Raw genomic sequence first — 18,334 nt, 5'->3', positions numbered from 1 at the left:
GCTGACTCTGTAAACTGCTTAGAAAGGGCTGTAAAGCACTGTAAAGCAGTATAATAAGTCTAAGTGTGATTGCTATTGTTCCCCATAACCAAATCAATTACAGGTAGTCCTCAACTTACGACCACAATTGGGGCCTGAATTTCTGTTGCTACGGAAGGTGGTTAAGTGAGCTGTGCACAGTTCACTGACCATTTTGCCACTATTGTTAAACAAATCATTGCAATTATGAAGTAAATCACACGGTCCTTAAGTGAATCCAGTTTTACCCAATGGCTTTGCTTGTCAAAGAAGGTCACAAATCGTGATCACATGACTCCCAAGATGCTGCAACTGTCTTTAAATACATGCAGGTTTCCAAGCACCAAAATCTGATCACGAGGTTATGGGGATGCTGTGATGGTCATACGTTTCAGGGTCGTAAGTGTGAGGATTGTAATTCACTTTTGTCAATGGTGTTGTGACTTTGAACAGTCACTAAACAAACGGTTGTAAGTCAACAGTACTACAAGGAGTAGAGACTTTATCACAGTTATTCCAATGTTTCTGAATGCCCAGCCTAGTGAAGTTTGGATCTGGTCTGCTTTCTCTATTTTCTGTTAACATAAGAAACACTACACTCACCGTATTTTTCAGAGTATAAGATGCACCTTTTTACTCCAAAAAAGAGGATGAAAATCTGGGTGCATCTTATACTCTGAATGTAGCCACCTGGGTCATCTGAAAAAGGGGCAGGCGAAGTGGGCGCTGCAGAGATCATGATGGCTGGAAAGGAGAGAGGTTTCGCTTTCAAAGCTCCCGCTCGGCTGGGCTCCCGGGAGGGCCTAGGCGGTGGCAACGGCTCCTCACATTGCTGGGGAGTGAAGTCATTGTGGCCATTGTCTCTCCTGAGCTGCCCACCAAATCTCTGAGGCATCTTTCGCTTGCAGGAGGAGGATGAGGGCGGAGTATACCAAAGCCTCTGAGTAACTGAGAAAGAAAGCCGCACTTGGAACCTGCCAAAAACTGCCGCCCGAAAAGCACGCCTTTCTTTCCCAGTTACTCAGAGGCTTTGGTTTAAGGAGGTGCTGCTTTAAGTTGCCCTCCTTCTCCTCCTCCTGCAAACAAAAGGTGCCTCAAAGATGCTAGATTTCTCAGAATGCTAGATTGGGAAGTTAAAAACCTGAAATGGGGTACAATCAACCTTGATTCAAAGGCTTTGTCTCCTGAAAATCCAGAGAGATTGGGGTTGGGGGGCGGGGATGGAGGAAGGGAAGGAAAGAGGAACAATCTTTTTACGAAAGCTTTTCTCAGAATGCTAGATTAGGAAGTTAAAAACCTAGAATGGGACACAATCAAGCTTGATTCAAAGGCTTTGGCTCCTGAGACCGGTGCACTGCCATCCAAAACGCTGGTACCACGATCTCTGCAGGGCCCGCTTTACCTGGCCCTTCTCGGGCAGTTCCGGATGGCAGAGATCGCGGTAATAGCATTTCTGGGTGGCAGCACACGGCTATCAGGAGCCAAAGCCTTTGAATCAAGCTTGATTGTGTCCCATTCTAGGTTTTTAACTTCCCAATCTAGCATTCTGAGAAAAGCTTTCGTAAAAAGGCGCATGCGCGAGAACGGGAATGGCCGCCGAGCTCTAACGCTCCGGCTACCGAAAAGAAACAGCGGAAAATTCCAGGCGACGAGGACCCCGAATATGACAACAGAGGGGTCCTCGCAAACGATCAGCTGTCAGGCTTCCAGGGAAGGTAACTTTCTAAGGAGGGGGCTACCTTCGGGTGGCCCCGGGACGGCGTTACCTCCCTCGGTGACTTTTCTTCCGATCAGCTGGGCGGCGGCGGTGGCGGCGTTGCGCGAGCGGCGGCGGCTTCGGCCCCGCTGCCTCAGGAGGCTGCCCCGCTGCCTTGGGAGGCTGGATCCGGACTTTGAAGTGCCTGTTTGGTTTGGAGGTTTATTTTTCTACCCTCACCGTAATCCTGGTGCCTGGCATTACGGCCCTATTGACGGCTCCCTCTTGAACAGCTGGGTGGCGGTGGTGGCGGCGTTGCATGAGCGGCGGTGGCTTTGGCCCCGCTGTCCCAAGAGGCTGCCCCGCTACCCTGGGGAGCTTGATCCGTGCCCTGATCAAAGGGTAAGGAGCTGCATGGAAGTGCCTGCTCGGTCTGGAGGACTTGGTCTTTATCCCCACCACAATTCTACTGTTTTGTATTGCGGCCCTGTTGACTGCTCTTTCTCCCCTTGGTACGACATCTCCTTTGGGTTCTACTGCTGCTTTCACTGGGCCTTGCAACGTTTTATTTACCATCTACCTTCCTGGATTGTGATCCCAGGTCTGCAACAACAAACTTTTTATTGTGTTGGGTACCATCTGCTGCTGTTGCTGCCTCAGGAGTGCCACGTCAGGCAAAACCGTCTACCAGACCATCTTGTATTGGACACCATTACCCCGGAAAGGCAGCATATGTGGTCCTCTGGCCCCCTCCAGTGGCCATTACTGGCGCTTCCTCTAGTTCTAGGCTGGTTTCATCATTTTTTCCACCTCTACCGCCTTCTTAATTACCACCTACACACTCCACTTACAATTATAGCCATAATTACATCTGCCGGGCCTCTGCACATACGAACTAACTGCATCCAGCTGGTTAATATTATCTTTTATCGTCCAAGGGAAACCATCTTAACTGCCCAGACTTTGCCTTTACTGACACTATTGATAAATCGGACTTTAACAGCTTTAACAATTTCTTCTAATCGCCTGGACTTTTTGGGACCTTCCCAAATACATAAGAGGGGACGAAGGCTACTCCCCCTTCTATATATACTCTTTTATAAGATCTACGGACGCTGCGCAAACTTTTAAATGGTATGCTGAGTGCATGGGATTGAATGTGTGAATTGGATGATCCCACTTTTTATTACCCTATGACTCTTGTATTTTATGTGTTTTAATTATCACGTGGGGACTGCTTGAGTGTATAAATGAGTGTGCTTGATTCGGAGGACCTGCCGGGAGTTGCGGGGGCTATGGGGGTGGCTGAGGGGGCTAAAGACACGGGAGAGGGTCGGGGTATTGCGGTCGTGACAGGGAGGGGCAGATACGGCGGGGACTCTAGGGCAGGCCATTACCGGGGAAGGAGGGTTCGCTACATCACAGAGATCCCTCCTTCCGGCCCTAGGAGTCCCACTCCAAGACCAGATGGTGTAAGTAATCAGGACCCTGGTCTCAGGCTGTTGTCGCTAAATGCCAGGTCTGTTGTACATAAAGCACCTCTCGTCCGGGACTTAATTTTAGACGAGAGGGCAGACCTGGCATGTATTACTGAGACCTGGCTGGGCCCAGAGGGAGGAGTCCCCCTTGTAGAACTGTGCCCAGAAGGATTTCAGGTGCTGCATCAGCCGAGAGCCCAGGGAAGGGGTGGGGGTGTGGCCGCTGTTATCCGGGAGTCGTTAGTTCCTCGTAGGGTCCCTGCTCCGGAGATTGTCGGGTGTGAGTCTTTGCTGTTAAAGTTGGACCTCAAGGGTCAAGTGGGTTTGCTGCTAACGTACCTGCCTCCCAACAGCGTTGCAGCAGCCCTCCCCTCGCTCCTCGAGTCAGTAGCCGAGCTGGCAGTTGAGTTCCCTAGGCTGATGGTCCTGGGGGACTTTAATCTGCCGACGCTCGGTGAAAACTCTGATGGGGCGCAGGAGTTCATGGCTTCCATGACAGCCATGGGCTTGACTCAAGTAATTCGAGGCCCAACCCATTCGGCGGGACACATGCTTGACCTTGTATTTCTCTCGGAGCAGTGGATGTGTGATCTTGGTCTGAGGGGGAGTGACATCGTACCCCTGTCGTGGTCAGACCATTGCCTACTGAGGCTCGACTTCCGGAGGCCAAACCCCCACTGTAGGGAGGAGGAACCGACCAGGTGGTTCCGCCCCAGGCGTCTTATGGAGCCAGTAAGGTTCCAGACAGAGCTTGGGGTTATTCCTGATACTCTCACCCACAGTCCGGTAGAGACTCTGGCTGCTGCGTGGCACTCGGCAGCGTCAGAGGCCCTCGACCGGATTGCGCCACTGCGGCCCCTCCGAGGCAGCGGATCCCGGAGACCACCTTGGTTCACCGAGGAGCTCCGGGAGATGAAGCGCCGGAGGAGATGCCTAGAGCACCGTTGGAGGTCCGATAAGTCCGCATCGAACCGAGCAATGGTAACCACCTGCACCAGGGAATATACTAGGGCACTTAGGGCAGCTAAAAGATCACATATAGCCTCCCTGGTTGCGTCCGCTGAGTCCCGTCCAGCCGCCCTGTTTAGGATAACCCGCTCCCTGTTGAACAAAAGGGAGGCGGGGGAACCCTTGCAGGGCAGAGCTGAAGAATATGCCCAATTCTTAGCGGACAAAATTGCTCGGTTTCGGACGGACTTGGACTCCACACCTGCAGTTCCAGCCGAGACTCAGAGGGACCAAGTTCAACAGCTCTGGGTTGAGTTTCAGGAGGTTACCCCCGGGGATGTGGACAAGGCCATGAGAGCTGTGAGTTCCTCCACCTGTGCTTTGGATCCGTGTCCCTCATGGCTGGTTTCTAACTGCAGTGAGGTGACACGAGGCTGGATCCAGGCGGTAGTAACCGCCTCCCTTCGGGAGGGGAACTTCCCCGCCGCACTGAAGGCGGCGGTGGTGAGACCCCTCCTGAAGAAGTCATCCCTTGATCCAGCTGTCCTTAATAACTACCGCCCGGTCTCCAACCTCCCCTTTCTGGGGAAGGTTGTTGAGAAGGTGGTGGCCTTCCAGCTCCAACGGTCCTTGGAGGAAGCAGACTATCTAGACCCCTTCCAGTCAGGCTTCAGACCCGGTTACAGCACTGAAACCGCCTTGGTCGCATTGATGGATGATCTCTGGAGAGCCAGAGATGAAGGACATCCCTCCATCCTGGTCCTCCTTGACCTCTCAGCGGCTTTCGATACCATCGACCATGGTATCCTTCTGCGAAGACTGCGGGAGGTGGGAGTGGGAGGCACCGTGTTACGGTGGTTCTCCTCCTACCTCTCGGACAGGTCGCAGTCGGTGTTAGTAGGAGGGCAGAGATCGTCCCCAAGGCCCCTAAAATATGGGGTGCCGCAGGGTTCGGTCTTATCCCCCCTACTATTTAACATTTACATGAAACCGCTGGGAGAGATCATCCGTAGGCACGGGATTAGATACCATCAATATGCGGACGATACTCAATTGTATCTGTCCGCCCCGTGCCAAATCAATGAAGCGGTTGACGTAATGGACCGGGGACTCGAAGCCGTCATGGACTGGATGAGGATTAACAAGCTTGTGCTCAACCCAGAAAAGACCGAGTGGCTGTTGTGTTTTCCTCCCAAAAATTCGGCCATTAATCCAACACTCAGGCTGGGGGGTCAAATTCTACACCCCTCAGAGAGGGTTCGCAACTTGGGAGTCCTCCTGGATCCACAGCTGTCATTCGACCATCATATAGCAGCTGTGACCAGGGGGGCATTCGCCCAGGTACGCCTGGTGCGCCAGTTGCGACCCTACCTGAACCGGGAGGCTCTCACAACAGTCACTCGGGCCCTCGTGATCTCTAGGCTGGAATACTGCAATGTGCTCTACATGGGGCTGCCCTTGAGGAACATCCGGCGACTTCAGCTAGTACAGAACGCAGCCGCGCGAGTGATCGCGGGTGCACCCCGATTCACCCGCATTACACCTATCCTCCGCGAGCTGCGCTGGCTACCTGTCGATCTCCGGATGCGCTTCAAGGTGCTATTGACCACCCATAAAGCCCTACATGGCAGTGGATCTGGATACTTGAGAGACCGCCTTCTGCCAATTACCTCCCTACGGCCTATAAGATCTCATAGGTTGGGCCTCCTCCGCATCCCATCGGCCAGCCAATGTCGGCTGGCAACCACAAGGAGGAGGGCCTTCTCAGTAGCGGCCCCGACCCTTTGGAACGAACTCCCCGTAGAGATCCGTACCCTCACCACCGTCCAGGCCTTCCGCACAGCCTTGAAGAACTGGCTCGCCCGTCAGGCCTGGGGATAAGGACCATTACCCCGCCCGAATGTTGTATGCATGTTGCGTATTATTTTATTATGTGTTGTCGTCTTAGTACTGTATTGTATTGTATTCCCCTCTCCCTGGTTTCTGTGAGCCGCCCTGAGTCCCCTCAGGGAAAAGGGCGGCCTACAAATAAAATCAATTCCAATTCCAATTCCAATTCCCTTCCCTTCCTCCACCCACCCACCCCAATCTCTCCGGATTCTCAGGAGCCAAAGCTTTTGAATCAAGCTTGATTGTGTCCCATTCTAGGTTTTTAACTTCCCAATCTAGCGTTCTCCACCCCCCACCCCAAATCTTTCTGGATCTGCTTATTGTTATTGCTGCTATTGCGCCCAGCTACCGTATCTCTTTGCTGCAGGACAGATCTGAGCTGATTGGGGGGAGGGGGGTGGAGGAAGGGAAGAGAAACAATCTCCTCATCACGAAGTCTTTTCTCAAGATGCTAGAGCTTCACTTTCTTTCCGGGAAAAGCTATTGGCATCGCTGGGATCTTGGCTAGTGGAAGAAGTGCAGGATGGAAAGGAAACTTCGGAATGCAGCCTGGGACCTGCTTTTGCCCTGAGACTAAGGAAGTGGGGTTGCCAAGAGGGCTGTGAACAAGCCTGGTTGTTCAGGGAGGTAGCCTTGCCGGGTTGTTTCCTTTGGGCTTCCCTTTTGCTGCTCAGGTGCCATTTCAGCAGCCCCCATGTGTCTTTCCTTCCTCACTGAAGAGAAGAAGCGAGCCAACTGCTGCTCCTTGGGCCAAGCGGCTCTGTGTCGCCGCCGGTCAGAGAGGACACAATAAAGTGCAGAGAGATATGTTTAGTCCTGCCCTGCCATGGGAGGAGTAGAGAAAAGTAGGTTTGAGATCGATAAACGCCTTATCCTTTAGGAAGATCGAGCCCCCATGTGTCACATTTTTGCCCTCCTCCAAAAAAACCAGAGTGCAGAGTGCTCCTAGGGACCGGGGAGGGCAAAACCTTTTTTTTTTAATTTACGTCTTCAAAATCTTGGTGCGTCGTATACCCCGGTGTCTTATACTCCGAAAAATATGGTATTTTTTAAAGCATCGGGCCAATTATTTTTTAATGCTACGATTAAAAGCCCAGATAATTAGTTCCTTAAAAACTCAGGCTTCTGCAACTTTTAATCATAAACACAACTTGCTAGTAATCTATACTTGTTTTACAGAAGAGAATTAGCGCTTTCTTCTCCACGGTCAATATGAAAACACAAGCAGTGAACCTCTTAGCAAATTATAGCAGTAATGTGTTGTATTGCATGTTATTTTAAAGTAGGGGTGTCAACCTTGCATCGTCACCTTGTCATCGTGTGATGTAACACAACTTTTTTTTCTTCTTTGCTAAAACTGGGGTGGCCAGCACGTGACGCATCCGGCCCGCAGACCGCAAGTTTGACACCCCTGTTTGAAAGGCTTTCTTCAAGGGACTGGCAAAAGAAAATTGTTACTTAGTGAAGTCACCTAGTCAGTCGCAAGTTTTCAGATCTAAAACCTTTTGTCAGGCCTGCAGTTATATCCCTTTTAGGATCTTTGGCCTGCCACACTCTCTCTTATTTCATTATGCTGTTTCATTAGTGTAGTAGTTGGGAGGGGGGAATAGAAAGGAGTAGAATTGTGGAATGTGTTGCTGTCATTCTTTTCTAGAAGCCCAAGGTCATCTTTTGTCTCCACACCTCTGCACCTGACCGGAACCAGCTGGGTGGAGATGCCAGCGTGGCCGAAGAAGATTGGACCATGTGATGGATTTATGGGTGTGCTGATAAGAACATGAACTTTAAACTGGGTGGAATCCCAGGAAGTTTTCAGAATTGGGATTTCCACAGATGTGCTAAGATGTCAGACTTATTAAATTGGAACTTTAAGGATCGTTTTGTCTTGGACTCTGATTTAATTTGGCATGATACTTGGAACACTGACACCTTTGGGATTTGGGAAAGTAACAAAATAGCAACATTCTTAGTGCAATAACACCTTGAATGACTGAGAGAAGCTCTAAGTGTTTATAGGAAGTAGTTAGACTAGACTTCCGCATCTGGTGCTTTCTAAATATCTTGTACTACAACTCCCATTACTCTTTAGCCTCCTATTTAGGTGTGACAGGAATTACATTTAGATTCAAATTGTTTACAGTATCAGGCATCTGCTTTCAATTTTATAGAGCTTCCTGGGTGATGCTAGACCACTCTCCATTTCCCAATTTAATCTACCAAACAGGATTATTACGATGGTAATAAGTGGTAGAGAAAAAGAGGCAGCAATAAACTTTTGCACTATTCTGAGATCACAAAAAGAGCAGAATTAAAAGATATATATCATATAAATAAAAAAACAGTAGTCGAGATAGAACCTTCCCAGAGTTGTACCTGATGGATCTGGAAGACTGTCACTAGAGCTGCTTGGAGGTAATCACTCTGAGATTGCTTGGTGTAGAAAATCTGGATGGGGTGCTGCCTGCCTTCCAAGTAGAGAACTGGTGCTCCATTGAAGTAGTGGGAGAACAAGTCTACATCCATAGTAGCTGACATGACAATCACCTGAGAATTTCAGATATGGGAAAGTTAAAATATAGAATAACAGAATTGGAAGGGACCTTGGAGGTCTTCTTGGCAGGAAACCCTCTACCACTTCAGACAAATGGCTATCCAACATCTTCTTAAAGACTTCCAGTGTTGGGGCATCCACAACTTCTAGAGGCAAGCTGTTCCACTGATTAATTGTTCTAACTGTCAGGAAATTTCTCCTTAGTTCTAGGTTGCTTCTCTCCTTGATTAGTTTCCACCCATTGCTTCTTGTTCTACACCCAGGTGCCTTGGAGAATAGCTTGACTCCCTCTTCTTTGTGGCAACCCCTGAGATATTGGAACTCTGCTATCATGTCTCCCGTAATCCTTCTTTTCATTAAACTAGATAGTTCTCAGCATCTAAGATGTCTGAGGATTGGGGGCAAGTCAAATACAGCTTGATTTAGCTGCAAAATGCTGGGTTACATAACCAAAAATGCTCTGGGCTAGTAGTAAGATTATAGTAAGGGGCTTTTGCATTTTGATCTGCTCGAATATACAAACTGCAAATACAGGTAATCCTCGACGTATGACCACAATTGAGCCCAAAATTTATGTTGCTCGGTGAGACATTTGTTAAGTAAATTTTGCCCCGTTTTACCTTTCTTGCTATAGCTGTTAAGTGAATCACTGCATTTGTCAAGTTAGTGACACAGTTGTTAAGTGAATCTGGCTTCTCCATTGGTTTTGCTTGTCAAAAGATCGCAAAAGACTGCAACCATCATAAATATGAACCAGTTGCCACAAGCATCTGAATTTTGATTATGTGACTATGGGGAGGCTACAACAATTTTAAGTGTGAGAAACAGTTATGTCACTTTTTTCAGTGCTGTTGCAACTTTGAAAGGTCACTAAACAAACTGTTGTAAGTCGAGAGCTACCTGTACTGAATTCCTTTTTTATAGGGTTGAAGGCTTTTTAATTAATCAGATTCACGCATTCCCTGACTAGCCTTCATCTTTCATGTCAATGTTGGAGTGTGAGAAGATGCATCTAGGACTTAAATACAGGGAGTCCTCAACTTACAACAGTTTGTTTAGTGACCGTTCAAAGTTGCAATGGCACTGAAAAAAATGACTTATGGCCATTTTTCACACTTATGACTGTTGCAGCATCCTCACGATCATGTGGATAAAGTTTAGATGCTCGGCAGCTAACTCACATTTATGACAGTTGCCGTATCCCAAGGTCATGTGACCCCCCCCCCTTGCAACTTTCGGACACGCAAAGTCCATGGGGAAGCCAGATTCACTTAACACCTGTGTTAATACTGTATTTTTCGGAGTATAAGACACACCTTTTTACCTCAAAAACGAGGCTGAAAATCTGGGTGCGTCTTATACATCGAATACAGCATTTTTTGCCTCCTGAAGCCCCTCCCCCTTCACCAAAATGGCCGTGCATACCCTTATGGAGGCTTTCAGAGAGCTCCTGGGGGCTAGGGAGGGCAGAAATAAGCAACAAATGGGCCATTTATTGCCCCCCCAGCCCTCAGCAGCATTTCATAAGTCTCCATAAGGCTATGCATGCATTTTTTTTGACAAAAAACGGGCCCGTTTTTGTGAAAAATGGGCCATTTTTTGCTCATTTCCCTCACCAGGAGCACTCTGCAAGCCCCTCCCCCCCAAAGCTATTCATGCCTTTTATTTGGGGAAAAAAGGGCCGTTTTTGCGGAAAACGGGCCATTTTGGGGAGGTTTGCATAGTGCAAAAACTTTTTTTTCCCTTTTGGAAAGCTCTTTATTGATGAGAATTACTTTGATCAAGTGCTGTGCCAGCAAGAACGAAGTTAGGTGCTGCAGATTGTCAGCAATTTCCTTCTCCAGCACATGAATAAATACACCTGAAAGCATCTACCTACCTACCTACTCTCTCTCTCTCCCTACCTATCTACTGTATTTCTCCCTCTCTCTCTTTCTATTTCTCATTCTCTATATCTCTCTACCTACACTCTCTCTCCCTACCTACTGTATTTCTCTATCTCTATTTCTCTCTCTCTCTATCCATTTATCTACCTACCTACTTACCTAACTACTCTCTCTCCCTCCCTCCCTACTGTATTTCTCCCTCTCTCCCTCTATTTACCTACCTACTCTCTCTCCCTATCTACTGTATTTCTCTCTCTCTATCCCTCTCCCTCCCTCCCTACACACTCTCTCTCCCTACCCATTGTATTTCTCTATCTATCTCTAGTTCTCTCTATCCCTTTATCTACCTACCTGCCTACCCAATTACTCTCCCTCCCTCCCTCCCTCCTGTATTTCTTTTTCTCTTTATATCCCTTTATCTACCTACCTACCTACCTACCTACCTACCTACTTACCTACTCTCTCTCTCCCCCTACTTATCTACTGTATTTCTCTCTCTATTTCTCTCTCTCTATCCCTCTCTCTACCTCCCTATCTACCTACACACACACTCTCCCTACCTACTGTATTTCTCTATCTATCTCTATTTCTCTCTCTCTCTCTATCCCTTTATCTATCTACCTATCTACTTACCTAACTACTCTCCCTCCCTCCCTACTGTATTTCTCTCTTTCTCTCCCTCTCTATCCCTCTTAATTTGCCTCTTCAAAACCTTGGTGCGTCTTATACTCAGAAAAATACAGTAATTTATCAACTGCAGTGATTCACTTAACAAAAGTGGTAAGAAAAGTCACAAAATGGGGCAAAGCTCACTTAACAAATTTCTCACTTAGCAACATCAATTTTGGACTACCTACACCTACAGGGACTACCTTTTCAGTCAGTTCATTAAAATACTTACAATCAAGTGAAGCCTAACAGATTTCTTACATGGTATTTTTTCCCCTGAAGCATGAATATTACAATACAATATCTCAATAATATAAGCATCTTATTTTTTTCATTTAAGTCAAAGACTTTTTCTTTACTGTACTATAATGGATGTTGAAGATAGCTGGTAAAAGAATGTCTATTTAAACAATATTTCCAGAAATCCAAAGTTTTTTTTAATTGCTTCTCACTTTCTTCTGCAGCCAACCAGAAGATTTTTGCCTTGTTAATGTTGTTAAGTCAGGGGAAAAAAACAGCCTATAACAGCCTCCAATCAGGTGTGGTCAGCCAGCAGCCTGCGGAGCTGGCAGCAGTCAGACAGGGAGGAGGTTGGGGAGGAACATGGGACAGTCCTGGAGTCTGGGGAAGGCTCAGATGAGGGCTCTGTGTCGGAGGCAGAGAGGGGGCCAGGGCCATCTGGGAGTTATGTGCTGCCTCCAGAGCCGGACATCAGCAAGCAGAGGAACAGGAGGAGCCTGTTCCCAATAAGCACATGCACAGAGTTGGCAGAAGGCAAGTACAGTTAAGACAAAAGGGACGACTCAGGAGTAAGGCTTGGAGGTGATTAGCCTCTCCCCTAGGACATAAAGGAGGAGCAAAGACACGTAAGCCTTTGCAGGAAGCAACTTTGTTCATGTTGGTCAGTTTACATTCTGAAGCTCCATTTTGACTCTTTGCTCCATGCAGTCTTGCCAAGCTAATTCCCAATTAAAACTTTGGCAGCGTTTCAAGGAAGAAAAAGGTGGGTGCGTATCAGCCTTATCCCGAAAGACTTTGGCAGCCTACTGTCGGACTCTTTACAAACTATTTGGGACTCCTTACGGTCTGTGAATGAACATAATTCACAGCCATTGAAATAAAAAGAGGATTTGGGGGACTAAGCGTCTGCTTTTTACTTTTTCAGGAAGCCTAGATCAGAACACCAGGCTTCAAGTCTCATTATCCCTAGCTATCACTCAGTTCCTCTTCTCTGTTCAGCACTCACTTTCAAGGGTAATTTCCCAAGCTCCTTCCGTTTCTTCTGGGCTGCTTTCACTACCCCAAAGAGCACATCGGTGTGGATTGTCCTCTCATGTGCTTCATCCAAAATGACCACACTGTATTTATGCATAAGCGGGTCGCCAATGGCTTCTCGAAGCAGCATCCCATCTGTCAGGAACTTGATTTTTGTCTCATCAGAAGTGAGATCTTCAAAACGCACCGTGTAGCCAACCTAAGAAGAAAAGCCAGGGTATTGGGATAAAAAAGGGGATTAGCCATGAGGCATCTTTAAGCATTAAATCAAGCACAACAGAGTAGTAAAGAGCTACTTGGCCCTTTGAGGTTATTCAGACAAGAAGCACCAGCCATGAAAACGAACACTACCTATCTTCATTGTAAGGTTATAGTAACAGAATCCTGCAAGTCTGAAAGTATCTCTCCCCTCCCTTACTTTTACTCTTTTAAAAACTAAGGAGGGTTCCTTCTGAGACACTTTCCTCAACTCCACCCCTCCTTTGGATCCAGATTTCATTTATTAGACCCTTGTCTAGGATGCAACCCTTCCTCCCAACTTCCAAGGTCATTCTCATTGTAATATACTATTGCAATATATTACAAACATAAAATAAAGGGAGAAGTGTGAGACAAGAGAGAGTAGTGCGGTGGCTTAGAGCTGTAGCTCTCGCTTCACAGGAGGCTGTGAGTTCTAGCCTAGGTAGAAGCAGGTATTTCTCTCTCTAGGCACATTGAGATCATATTTGCTGAATGTAACTCTGCATTAGCAACAGGAAGGGCATCGGGCCAATAAATACTGGGCTCCATTCAGTTGCTCACACTCTGCCCTGCAAGGGATTATGGGGTCATTAAAAGATGACCAAGAGTGGGAAGAGATAGCCTACCACCAAAAAAAACCAAATAAAGTATAAATGTGGAAGAGCCGATTTCAAATCTTATTAAGTAATCTTAAATAAATAATCAGAATGTTTTATATATAAATAAAAACTTCTTATGCTGTATTTGGTCCCAAGCAGTACTCTTATATCCCATTCCCCATCTCTGGTCCAAGAATGTAGCATTTTTAAACTCTCTTATATTTGGGCAAATTTCATATAACCTTCTTCAAATTAGCCTTCCTCATGGAGCTAATCACCGAATTTATTTTTACAAAGTGTGATTTCTTTTCAATATTTCCCATTTAATTTATGAATAATGCAATGCAATTGCTCAGTATTTCATTGCTTCTTGATAAGCGGCAAATTCCCATAAAGAAAGTATAATAATTCCCACTTCTCTCCCTTACTTTAATACTAATTGTTATCTATGTTAATTACAGTTTGCACTTAGCAATAGCACTTAGACTTATATACGGCTTCATTGTGCTTTACAGCACTTTCTAAGAGGTTTACAGAGTGAGCATATTGCCTCCAACAATGTGGCTCCTCATTTTACAGACCTCAGAAGGATGGAAGGCAAAGTCAACCTTGAGACAGTCAGGATCGAAGTCCTGGCATTGGGCAGAGTTAGCCTGCAATACTGCATTCTAACCACTGCATCACCATGGCTTCTAGTTAACATAAACTAGGTAGCATTATTATTATGATTTGAAAATCTTAGTTTTAATCTTTAAGTCTGGGAAAATTACTGCTAAAATGTACAATGATTGGCATAGTAAACCAGGAGTTGACTATTTTTAGTCTTCAGTCTCTTTCAAAACTTCTCTGCAAAGCACCAAATCAAGGTTCTAATAAGATCACATCTTAGGATAGAGAGTGGAAGATGTCAAACAATAGAAACAGAGAAACAGAAAGGAGGAGGATCCAAAGAGAAAAAACAATCTACATACCAATTTTCCTAATTCATTTTTCTTCTCATCTGAGACGCGAGTAGCCAAGGATATAGCAGCTACACGACGAGGCTGAGTCACAGCAACTATTCCTTGGCGCCCAATTCCCCCCTCGTAGAGATACTGTGGAATCTGAGTTGTCTTTCCAGAACCTGTTTCCCCTACAATTATTAAGCAAATAAATGTCATTTTGTTAAATACATCAGATATGGCATCTCCACTATTTATCCTAACAGGAAATAAAACAGAATTGTTTTCCGAATTCGTTTAATCAAACAATGGCCTCAGTCAGATTGCTCCAAACTGGGCACCACCGTACACTAAAATTCTCAGTGATAATCATTTTGAATAGGGAATTCTGGATTTTAAGTCCATCCATTTGGAGGTTATTCATGTTGTGGATTCTAAGCAAATACTGTGGGACCGCAGTCTTATTTTACCTGCTGCTCTTTCAAGCACATTCTAACACTAAGAGCCAGCTTGGTGTAATGGTGAAGGTGTTGAGCTAGAAACTAGGAGTCTGTGAATTTTAGGCCTCCCTTAGCATTAAAGCCAGGGGGTAACTTTGGGCTAGTCTCGCTCCCTCTCTCCCAGCCTAACCCGCAGGGTTGTGGGGAAAGTAGGGATCAGGAGTATTAGGTACGGTTGTCCCTTGAGTTACTTATAAAGTAACAAAAGTGAAGGAAAATCTGATAAAAAATAAAATATATTAAAAAGATGGGTAAAGGATATACTGCTACTTATTATTATTATGTGGTTAATCTTTGGTGAGATTCACAGCCTTTGGGGCTGGTTGGTAGCTCAACAGCTCGAGTCCTAACCAAGGACTAGGAACTATTAAGGTAACGTCGGAGGATATAAGCTGTTCCAAGTAGGGTGGTTTTTTGTAGAATCAGAATGTTCAAGTCTGATAAATTTAAAATTTCCAAATAACGAGGTAGCTCTTTAGGTATTGCTCCAAGGGCTCCAATTACAATCGGGACAACACACGATTTCTTTTTCCACAGTCGCTCAACTTCAATTTGTAAGTACCGGTACTTTGTGATTTGTTGTTGTTGTTGTTGTTGTTGTTGTTATTATTTACTTTATTCATTAAACATGAAACTCAGCCAACTGAACATTCAAAAATGCATCACAAATACCATTGACTGGTGCTAATGGTTGATACAGTTTGCTACCAGCATCCTAGGTATCAACCAAGGACCTTCTTAAAATATAAGATGTTCCGAATAGAGCAGTTTTTTGCAGTTCCGCTGGTGTTATTGCAGGAAGCTGCAATTTGTGGATGTATCTTATAAAATTCTTCGACATGGTGCCAAGTGCCCCGATGACAATGGGTATCACTGTTACATGCTTCACCCATAGCCATGTAGTTTCGATGGCCAGGTCGCAATATTTCATGATTTTTTCTAGTTCTTTTTCTTCGACTCTGGCATCTCCAGGAACAGTGATATCAATAAACTGTACACTTCAGCCCTCTACAACCATGATATCTGGCCTGTTGTTGCTCCAAATGACGATCCATTTGTATTCGAAAGTCCCACAAGATCTTCACCTTCTCATTTTCGATAACTTTTTCCACTTTATGTTCCCATGCCTTTCTGGATACAGGTAAATCATATTTTTTACATAATAACCAGTGGATTAATTTAGCAACTCAGTCGTGTCTAGCTTTGTAATCAGTTTGTGCGATTTTGCTGCATTCACATATTAAATGTGAAACAGTTTCGACTTTGTTATTGCAAAGTCAGCAGTTTGGGTTGTCAGTGGATTTCTGTATCTTTGCTTTCATGGCATTAGTTTGTAGTGCTTGTTCTTGAGCAGCCAGTATTAAATCTTCTGATTCTTTCTTGATAGTTCCCATCTTAAGCCATGTCCATAACAACAATAGCAATAAACTGTACACTTCAGCCCTCTACAACCTTGATATTATTGTTGTTGTTGTTGTTGTTGTTATTATTATTATTTCCTTCACTCATTAACAAAAAAAGCCAACACAGTTCTAGGCTGCTTAAACAGAGGGATAGAATCAAGATCATGTGAAGTGTTAATACCACTTTATTATGCCTTGGTAAGGCCACACTTGGAAGACTGCATTCAGTTTTGGTCACAACGATGTAGAAAAGATGTGGAGACTCTAGAAAGAGTGTAGAGAAGAGCAACAAAGATATTAGGGGACTGGAGACTAAAACATATGAAGAACGGTTGCAGGAACTGGGTATGTCTAGTTTAATAGAAAGAAGGACTAGGGGAGACATGATAGCAGTGTTCCAATATCTCAGGGGTTGCCACAAAGAAGAGGGAGTCAAACTATTTTCCAAGGCACCTGAGAATAAAACAAGAAGCAATGGGTGGAAACTAATCAAGGAGAGAAGCAATTTAGAACTGAGGAGAAGTTTCCTGACAGTTAGAACAATTAATCAGTGGAAGAGCTTGCCTCCAAAAGTTGTGAATGCCCCAACACTGGAAGTTTTTAAGAAGATGTTGGATAGCCATTTGTCTGAAACGGTATAGTTTCCTGCCTAGGCAGGGGGTTGGACTAGAAGACCTCCAAGGTCCCTTCCAACTCTGCTATTGTATTATATTGTAAAAAAAAAAGGTCCTGACAATTATCATAAGAGTAGTATAATATATCTGGAACATTCCAAATGGGAGAAAGCAGTTTTACAGTTTATCTACAGGAGCTGTTCTTTCAGCACCAAAAGAAGAAAAAAAAGAGCCAGGTACAGCTTCCCAGTCTTTGCGAACCTCTTGGTACTGTTTATTATAAATGACATAGCCATTTATTATCTCCAGCAGTAAAATATGCATGCCAACTATTTATTTGCCACAACATTTTTTAAAATCAACATATTTTAAATGTGTGACTGATTATCCTTCTAAAGATTATTGGTCAGTGTGATATATTACTGTTTGATTTGTCTGTATTTTAGGATGATTTGGAAAACCTCCCTATTGGTTGAGTTCCTACAACATGCTAACCCCTAATCCTGGCTAAGAAAACCCAGTTGCAGGGATCCAGTAATATGCTACCTCAAGATACCGAACCCCATTTTAGCTTCATCTAAAGCTTGCATGAACTTTAGATTGTGTTTACTGTTACCCTGTAACTCATGACTTATTTTCACCTACTCAAACATTGTTTTCAAACCTTAGTTTCAGGAAAATATATGCTAAACCACTGAGTAGCCTCAGATTAGTTACTTTCTGTCCGATAAATAATCTCTTTTAACCACATCAATTTGCTAGATTTTCGATGAAATCTTCAATAAATGAGGAAAATAAAGTGAAAGATCCCCCCCCACTTTAAAAACTGGCTTGCATTTCAAATACTTGAGAATAATTGAAAAGAGGCTAATTAAACCATATCCAACAAAAAATAGGGTCTGTCATCAGCACCCCTATGTACCTTTTTGAGGAAATGTAGCAAAATCTACTTATGATCACAATTGAGACCAAAGTTTATGTTACTAAAGGAAACAGTTAAGTCAATGTTGCCCTATTTTACTACCTTTTTTGCTACAGTTGCTAAATTAATCACTACAGTTGTTATGTTAGTAACATAGCTGTTAAGTGAACCCCATTGACTCTACTTGTCAAAAGGTCACAAAAGATGATCACATGATCCTAGAACACTGCAACCGTCATAAATACAATTCAGTTGCCAAGCATCTGAATTTTGGTCCCATAACCCTGGGGATACTGCAAGGATCATAAGTGTGAAAAATGGTCACAGATCATTTTTTTTCACTTTATTGTTGTAAAACTTCAAAAGGTCACTAAACTTTTGTATGTCGAGGACTACCTGTATCAGGAAACCATAAGCTAACATCTGCCAAAAACCTGTCAACAGCTGTAGTGGGCTAAGGTAAAGGTTCTCCTCGCACATATGTGCTAGTCGTTTCCGACCCTAGGGGGTGGTGCTCATCTTCGTTTCTAACCCGAAGAGCCAATGCTATCCAAAGACATCTCCATGGTCATGTGGCCAGCATGACTAAAATACCAAAGGCGCATGGAACACTGTTACCTTCCCACCAAAGGTGGTTCCTATTTTTCTACTTGCATTTTACATGCTTTCGAACTGCTAAGTTGGCTGGAAGCTGGAACAAGTAG

General features: G+C 44.9%; 1 protein-coding gene across 2 annotated transcripts in view; it reads right to left on the bottom strand.

The window, feature by feature from the left end:
* DHX33 (DEAH-box helicase 33) overlaps positions 1-18,334 on the bottom strand; it is a 37,619-nt gene that overhangs the window by 18,384 nt on the left and 901 nt on the right. For both annotated transcript variants that reach the window (XR_015696866.1, XM_087717251.1), the window contains exons 2-4: positions 14,222-14,382; positions 12,383-12,610; positions 8,404-8,574 (exon numbers count right to left, since the gene is read on the bottom strand). Coding sequence is in view for 1 of the 2 variants with exons in the window: in XM_087717251.1 (XP_087573377.1) it covers positions 8,404-8,574; positions 12,383-12,610; positions 14,222-14,382 (560 nt within the window). In the remaining variant the exon portion in view is untranslated. The remainder of the gene's footprint in view (positions 1-8,403; positions 8,575-12,382; positions 12,611-14,221; positions 14,383-18,334) is intronic.

The sequence above is a fragment of the Thamnophis sirtalis genome, unplaced genomic scaffold (assembly GCF_051295495.1).
Source record: "Thamnophis sirtalis isolate CommonGarterSnake01/CBP01778 unplaced genomic scaffold, rThaSir2_p1.2 scaffold_6, whole genome shotgun sequence".
NCBI classification, from domain to species: Eukaryota; Metazoa; Chordata; class Lepidosauria; order Squamata; family Natricidae; genus Thamnophis; species Thamnophis sirtalis.
Note: the sequence above shows the minus strand (reverse complement) of the source record. Positions and strands in the feature narration are given on the sequence as shown.